General features: G+C 44.3%; 1 protein-coding gene across 3 annotated transcripts in view; it reads right to left on the minus strand.

The window, feature by feature from the left end:
- Positions 1–834: 834 nt before the first annotated feature.
- The window catches only part of LOC106818223, an 8,778-nt gene continuing 704 nt past the window's right edge, over positions 835–8,908 (minus strand). Inside the window, exons 1-3 of one of the 3 annotated variants that reach the window (XR_001395166.1) lie at positions 6,976–7,233; positions 2,984–3,103; positions 835–956 (exon numbers count right to left, since the gene is read on the minus strand). Coding sequence is in view for 2 of the 3 variants with exons in the window: in XM_014822946.1 (XP_014678432.1) it covers positions 1,007–1,723 (717 nt within the window). In the remaining variant the exon portion in view is untranslated. Of the gene's footprint in view, positions 957–982; positions 1,778–2,983; positions 3,104–6,975; positions 7,234–8,908 lie in introns of those variants that run through there. The other 2 variants (XM_014822945.1, XM_014822946.1) reach the window with 2 other exon arrangements.

Raw genomic sequence — 8,908 nt, forward strand, 5'->3', positions numbered from 1 at the left:
GGTGTACGTTATAAACAAGTTGGAACCCATGAATACTTGAGACGTATCTGCTTTGTGATATGATGCTACACTTATGATTGGATATCACCACATGTGACGTCACCACATCAAGCAAGGTGGTTGTGATATTCTGCTGTCTTCGTCAACGATTTACTAATGCCGATAATAAAATACCACTAAAATCATACAGTGCTACCTTTTTGAGTAATTTCAGTGACAAACACACATGTTAAAGTGCCTCGCAACAAAAGGCCTACATACACCTACTGTGAGCATATACTTGCAGTATGAAAACATCACGAAATGTTCTCATTAAGCCAGAAATGTGCTCCAAAGTTTACACTTTCGGAAATTTCGCCGAAATTTCGTCCGACGGGGTGCCGGCGTACAGATAAATATAAGTTGTTTTGAAGTAAGGATGCCAACAGTAGGCCTACGTTAGTGCAAATTCCAAATTCCAAATTTCGTACTGAGTTTGAGTAAACATCGAGCAATAATATATAACATGTGTTATTATAGAAAAGAACTGTTAATACAGTACAACGTTTGCTCGGCCGTGTAGCGGATGTGTACACTGCCGTTTAGATTTTATGAAGAAATGTTGTAAAAGTAGCAATACAAATAAGTTGTAGTGAATTTTTATAACATGGACGAGCTCACAGTAGGTATATCTATGCATTTTGCTGCGAGAACATGCCGATTAATAAATAATATTATATATTAAATATTATCAGGAGTGAATAATAGAGAATCTCTATTATTCACTCCTGATATTATTATATATTATTATACTATATATAGATATAATATATTCTATATATTTTGCTGCGAGAACATGCCGATTAATAAAACTCTCTGACTAGTGCGCTGTATGCGCATGTTATAATCAACACGAGAGAAGCCAGTGTCGGCGTCCGTGCTAGGTCCTCACACGAGGGTGTCCAGGCGACCGTCAACTACGGTAACAGAATAAAACGACAGTCAGTTTGTGGAGGACTCGTTGTGCTCAGCGCACGGTTGAAACCCCTGTAAGAACTAACGTGTAATAAATCATTGTGGAAAGAGCATGCAGTGGGGGTAGAATAGGGTTGGGTTTACCAGTAGAGCCATGACAACCGCCCTCGTCGTTATTTTGTGGTTCGTCGGACCAGGCTCGTTGGCTCGTTCTTTCACTTGGTTGCGGATTCCCTTGTTTGTGACGACTTGCATATGTGATCGAGATATCCTCGATACCGAAGTCATACTCCTCTACTGTATGGTGTTTGCTGTTTGGTTGGGTGGAGAACACCGGCTTATGACCACCTGGTGGCTCTTGGTCCATGATGTGGTCCTCGTTTTCGTACGTTACTTGTGCGCCGCCTTTTAACAGAGTATTTGTCTCTAATGTTAATCTCTTTTTCAGGTGGATTAAAACGACGACGATGAGTAGGATTACCAATAATAAGCCACCAATGACCAGTCCGACAATAAGTCCAATGTTTGATGTTTGTGGTGGAGGGACAACGACCACAGACATTGTATTAGTTGAGAATACCTTTCCTGCAAGATTGCAGACTGCGCATGCGTAGTCGCCCGCATCGACAGGGGTGACAGAGTCTCTCTCGTACGTTCTGTTGGCTTTTGCTGGGATAACAGTTTCGTTGTAAAGCCATGAATAACCTGGCTCGGGGGTTTCGTCTGCGTTACAGAGCAGCCACAGCGCACTGCCGTATTTGATACTCATAACGCCTGCCTGACTATCGCCGCTTACTCTGACTTCTCCAATGTAAATAACATTGAGCCGAACATCGGCAGACAGTGACTGGAATGATTCGTGGATGTCAACATATCAGGGAAGTATTTTATCGTGATCATCAGCGGTAAACGTACGCGTTAGTTTGCTGTACGTCGTTATAGTTCCATCAACTTCACTGACATGTGAAGTATTAGCTCCGTCTACAGATGTATCACCAAGCTTCCATGTTACTGTTCCTCCCGAAAAGCTTTTACCTGTAGTGCAGCTAACCTCAAGGGATCCTGCAAGTATCGTCATATTACCGTCTACATTATTACCCCTATCGTCATTGTAGCATTCCTGGCTGGCACTAACACGGTCACAATCAACTTGTTACTCGACATGTATGCTCCAAACACACTAGTTGCTATACACGCATACAATCCTCTGTGTTTAAACTCGACTCGCTCGATCACCACCTCGTCGTATGCAGCTTGTATCTTCTGGTCGTCGTGCAACCACGTGTAAGATGGTTGGGGATAGCCGTCAGCATTGCAGCGTAGAATCAGCTTCTCTGCCTCGATCATAATGACGTCATCATCACTGGAGTTGTTACTGCTGATGATGGTCACGGTGTCTGCCATGTACAAAATCTCGGTTAACACTTCTTCGGGTAAACGTTGGTGAATAAAGATATGACAACGAAGTTCTTTGTCAATATCTTCCGTTGAAAACCTGTAACTCATTATACTTTTTGTTGTAAATGTCTTGTTTCTTGAACCCGCTTCCTCTGTTTGACTGGAGTCGGCCGTAATATCATCCTCATTCAGCCACCAGGTGACGCTAGCTGCTGGATTACTGCTGTCTGATACACACGAGAACTGTAGCGTTCTATCCGGTGATGAAGAGCTGTCTATAAGAGACATGGCAACCGCCTGTGATGGCACAAGCACAGTTAGATGCATATCATTAGAGACGGCATCCTGCGATACACAACAGAAATCTGCGTCATCTTTCTCAACTGTCAAGTCAGATATTAGCAAGCCAAAGTTTCCTGTGTCGTACCTGTTGTCGTCAATGTAGAAATATCTTTCGAAGCTTTCTAGGACTTGCTTCATATTACAGGCGATTCATACCTGGATTCTCTACTATAGCAACGCCTCTGTCGCAGCTGGCGAAAAAAGAGTTAAGTTTAGATGGGGAGAGGAAGAGGAAAGAGCGTTCGGCCAACTCAAGCGATCGCTCACCTCTGCGCCGATATTAGCTTACCTTACTGGATACGGATGCAAGCAATACATGCTTAGGAGCTGTGTTGTCGCAAATTCAGAATGGCGAAGAGAAGGTAGTAGCATACGCCAGTCGGACCCTGAACCACTCGCAGAGGAGATACTGTACAACCAAGAAAGAATTGTTAGCCGTAGTGGTATTTGTCAAACAGTACCACCATTATCTAGGGGGAAGACTATTTAAGATAAGAACCGATCATGCATCGTTGACTTGGTTGGTCAATTTCAAATTCGGAATGGTGGCACGATGGATAGCATCATTAGATACGTACGACTTTGAAATTGAGCACCGGAAAAGACAGAATCACCAGAATGCGGTTGCGTTGTCACGTAAGACGTAGGGAAATGCCCTAAAGAAAACTGCCCAGATAGCAGGCATGGAATGATGGGAGAGGATACCCGACCAACGATAGAGATGCACTCAGGGGAAGAGGAAGAAGGCGAAGAAGACGAAGAAAGTAGTAAAGATGCTGTAGTGGGGGAACAGAGGATTCCACATGGAGAGATGAACCACCTTGTCGTAATGGAAGGAGAGACGATTCTTCATGTGAGGATAAAGAGCAGCGTGGCCAGGTGTTGGTAGTGACCGAGGGGGGTCAGGAGCAAGAGAATCGCCGAGAGAATCCTGAGGATCAGGGGGAGGACCATGATGAAAATATGAATATAAAATAAGAAAATATTAGGAGATTACAGAATAAGGACCCTGTGATTGTCTTCTTCAATGAACAAAAAGAAGCGGCGTTGGACAGACCTGAGTTTGTAGAAATTGCAGGAATAGGATCGGATGCAAACGCGTACTGGGGGCAGTGGAATCAATTACAAGTTTAGGAAGGTAAATTATATAGACGATGGGAGACGCCAGTCACGCCGACTCATCCCATACTTCAGCTGGTAATACCTAAGGAATTGCAAAAAGAAATATTTCAGCAATTGCATTACCATCGTACAGCAGGACACCAAGAAGAGAAACGGAGTAGATCCAGCATTCCGCAACGGTTCTACTGGCCACACTACACGAAGGATATCAAGAGATGGTGCCATGCATTACTGCACTGTCTGTGCTCGGAGGAAACATGAAAAAGGGTTGAAAAGGGGATGGTTAAAACAGTCGGAAGTAGGAGCTCCATTTGAACGGGTGGCCATCGACATCATGGGACCGCTAGAAGAACCCCAGAAAGGGAGGTGACACTCCTGGACCTCCCGTTTGCCTGGAGCATAAAGCCAGCTGAGGACCAAAAGAAGTCAACAATAGGCATGGTCGCACCAATAGGCACGAACGGCGGACCGCGGCAGGATTCGATAGAGAGAAAGGAAAAGAGTAACAGAAGAATAATGGAGAAGCGGCAGCAGTTGAAGAAGGGTATAAAAGCAGAGGGGGACAAAGAATTCTAATGGGGACAGCTGAAGAAGATACAGTCTGAGCGAGTCGTCTAGCGAAGATGGCCCCGCGTTGCTGACGGCCGACGTCGGCGTCGAGAAGCACGAGCTGTCGGCGGAAGTGAACGATAACGAGCACGGCGCGCGGCAGTCGTGAGAGGCGGCACGTCTGCTCGGCGAGCTGTCGCCGGGGCGACGTCGTCGCATGCACCCCTCTCTCTTTCTCACGAATCTCGGTCGTTTTTCTGTTGCGTCGCGTCGCACGCGCGTCGACATGGGGTTGCGTTCGCGCGCGCGCGTGGGAAGAATCCGCGGAGGAAAAAGACAGATGGATGCCGTGTGAGCAAGACCGACGGTGGATTTTTCGCGGGAGCGAATTTTTGCTCGTGCGCGAGGCACGCCGAGATGTGGCTTTTGCCGTGGGCTCGACAGATACTCTAGGCATGCGCTAACACAGGTCTATCACTATACTGTGCTGTAATAAAATTTGAGATAATTAGAGAGGTTATGACTGGTGAATATAGGCCTACTCTCTAAATGTACTCTCTAAATGAAATGAATGATATCAACAAGATACTATCTAATTTAATTAATAGCGACTATAGAATGATATGCAGGTGTATATATCATTTGGACACAAATCGCCCTCTGGAGCCTACTGGCTGATTTTTATCTCATTCGCATTAAGTAAGCCAGCTAGAGCTCTTTTATCGTTATTATAGAAAGAAATGATATCATCATTCATATCAGGCTACAGCGAGGAATATTTGCTTTACATTTTTTTTATAACTTAAACAAAAATATTCTTCCATTTTAGTAGATACTATAGGCATGTGCAAAAAGAAGCGTAGACAGTTTATGATTTATTAAAATGACAGGTGGGTTTGTGTTTTCTAAATTAAACAGATAATTTCTGAATGTTGAACACGTATAGCCATCTATTGGCTTATTTAAATTTTATTTGTGTTGCGCCAGCCAGGGTAGGCACTATCCCATCATTAATAAAGACAGCCAAAAATAATTTAATTGAATTACTCGAGATTGAACACTCATTGACCTGACATCATTATATTTATTCAAATAAATTTAATAAAACTTAAGCGCATTCAGTACACATAACAAAACCTAAACATAAAACCATCTTCTAAGTAGAAATAAATTCGTACAACAACTATAATGTTACTAGTGCCAAGAGCAAATAATGGACATTTGGATCATGTGGATATTTATGCTCCTATTCAACAACTATTTATACTAGAACTATTTATACATATGAGCATATAGATGGGTGCATGATATCAGCCATTATCAACTCACTTTTCTAGCGTTTATCGGACAACACGTTAGAGAAAGAATATAAAATCGCCTAATACCATAACCAAACACAATATACCTACGGTACAATATAGCACCGATATATCCCCCATCACACAGTTAGCATGCGGTTACAACAAGGTGCATTAAGTACGCACTCAAAATTACAAAATATTTAAATATATTTGTATATAATTGTAACATAATAAGTGTTTACACATAAAAAAAAATTCTATAGTGTTACTAACAGGTTGAAGACCTCCAAATGTCACTGGCAGCAAAACTACCCTAACACCCGCTTTCGGTATAAAACATAAATGTTACTATTACAAATGATAGTAATATTTTACATGGCACACTCTATATACATACATGCATACATACATATATATACACACACACACACACACACACACACACACACACACACACACACACACACACGCGCGCGCGCGCAAACCATCAAACGCACACTTTCAGGTGAAGTCCCAAACAATTTGTTCCAATAAAACCATAACCATAACATAATAACCATATTCACCAACCAACCAACCAACCAACCAACCAACCAACCATAACCATAACCATAACATAATAAAAAAAATTATTATGTACTCTTGGGATTATGCAATGCAAGCTGCAGATTCACCATCTAACCACCCCTTCTACCTTAGGTTAACAACGTGGAAAAGTTTGAGGTAACGAACAGTACACACTTACACACATGTACACACGCACGTACGCACGCACGCACGCACGCACGCACGCACGCACGCACGCAAGTTTCGCTGATAAGGGCGCCATCTACAGAGAAGAGGCGTGGATATGCAGGGGAATAACCAGTAGAACGGGGAATCACCGGCAGAACGGGGAATCACCGGCAGAACGGGGAATCACCGGCAGAACGGGGGATCGCCGAGGTAGAACGGGGAATCACCGGCAGAACGGGGAACCTACAATAACTGTTATATGTACTTACGATAATTGTTATATATACTCGCAGTAATCACTAAATATTCTACTCTCGTGTAATTAGGAGTTGATCAATTAATAAACTCCTGGTGTAATGTTAATTCTTGCGTACTATAGAATCATATCAAAAGCTCATTATCTACAGAAGAAATGCGTAATTAAATTCATCATGGGTAAACCGAAAGTAGTAGACGTTGAAATTCCAACGTGTTAGCGTCACGTACTCTTTCCGTAATTATGATCTTTCTTGTATGTACGCACGCGTTGCTCTAACCTTGCAGAGTTTCTACGCGCTATGAGGCGTCTGCTCACCTATGGTCGGTACGTCTGCGTCGTGCTGGGCGTCTGCTTCCACTTCTACAGCATCATTGGCTACTTCGCCTTCCTGCCAAAGTACCTCGAGTCGTACTTCGGCACGACGACGGCCGTCTCAAACATCGTCGAGAAGATCTCAGCTCTGACGTCATAGGACGTCGCGCACCGATTCTGTGGAATGCACCACTAGCACTGACTTGCGGGTCTTTGCTACGTTTTGTCATGCGAGTTCTTCAAGCAGGACTTGAGAAAGATGAGGGCAGTGTAGCGAATTCGACCCGCCGTGCAACGTACACTATAGCATGCGTCAGCATTACTTCAACCTTAAAGACGTACGGCTTCGTAGCCACGTGGGCTAGCAGCGGATTGGAAAGGAAAGCCATGCTGGACCACTTGACCTATAGTTTAATTGGACGGGACTCCTGCAGGTCACACGTAGGGGTTCCATGGCTGTGACCACGTGATGTCTCACGGCTGTATATAAGCTGCCGCATCCAGCTCCAAAGCAACACAAAGCCAGCTTGGCTTAGTCAGGAAAGCTCGCACCCTCACACTGCTCTTTAGCTGCTGGTGGCTTGTCCGCCCTGCTAGCTGACCATGTAGGGTGTAGCGGAGCTCAGTCGAAAGTCTACGCCCGGACACAACGCAGGACGAGGATCACGCCGCTAGCTGCCTCTTTCCTGACTACAGAACACACCACGCAGGACGATGATCACGCCGCTCGCTGCCTCCTTCCTGACTACAGAACACACCACGCAGGACGAGGGTCACGCCGCTTGCTGCCTCCTTCCTGACTACAGAACACACAACGCAAGGCAAGGAACACACCGCTTGGTGAGCATTAGCAATAAAGCTTTCACCCTCCCACTGATCTTTAGCTGTTGGTGGCTTGCCCGCCTTGCTAGCTGATCATGTCGGGTGTAGCCGATTAGCTAAGCACGGCTCATTGCTGTATTCGCGCCTTCAGCACAAAATAACGTATAATCACGGGGTGTGTTTTATCTGCCGCTGGCCTGATGGTCAACAGTGTGTAATAAAAGCCCCGGCACCCGGTGTGCACACCGTTACGTTGTCGTTGCGTCTCATGAATTACGTGTGGATTCCGTTAGTCCAGTGGTCGTTCCTGTCAATGAATTATACCCGGGCCGAACATTAGGCCCGGGATAACGTCTTGTCGGCAAAAAGGCAAGTTTGTTACATATATAATTATCATATATATAGATATATATTCTATATATTTTGCTAATGCGCTGTATGCGCATATTATAAGGAACACGGGAGAAGCCAGTGTCCGCGCCCGCGCTAGGTCCTCATACGAGGGTGTCCAGCCGACCAAATTTTTATGACATGGACGAGCTCACAGTAGGTATATCTATGCATTTTTCTGCGAGAACATGCCGATTAATAAATAATATTATATATTAAATATTATCAGGAGTGAATAATAAAGAATCTCTATTATTCACTCCTGATATTATTATATATTATTATACTATATATAGATATAATATATTCTATTTATTTTGCTGCGAGAATATGCCAATTAATAAAACTCTTTGACTAGTGCGCTATATGCGCATAACAATGATATAATCAACACGAGACAAGCCAGTGTCCGCGCCCGCGCTAGGTCCTCATACGAGGGTGTCCAGGCGACCGTCAATTACGGTGACGCCAATGCTGCCAGCATAAAGCAACAGGTTAGTTTGTGGAGTACTCGTTGTGCTCAGCGCAGGGTTAAAACCCCTGTTAGAACTAACGTATTGTAATGAATCAGTGTGGAAAGAGCATACAGTGGGGGGTAGAATAGGTTTGGGTTTACCAGTAGAGCCATGACAACCGCCTTCGTCGTTATTTTGTGGTTCGTCGGACCAGGCTCGTTGGCTTGTTCTTTCACTTGGTCGCGGATTCCCTTGTTCGTAACGACTTG

Source organism: Priapulus caudatus, unplaced genomic scaffold (assembly GCF_000485595.1).
Source record: "Priapulus caudatus unplaced genomic scaffold, Priapulus_caudatus-5.0.1 Scaffold2098, whole genome shotgun sequence".
Taxonomy (NCBI): domain Eukaryota; kingdom Metazoa; phylum Priapulida; class Priapulimorpha; order Priapulimorphida; family Priapulidae; genus Priapulus; species Priapulus caudatus.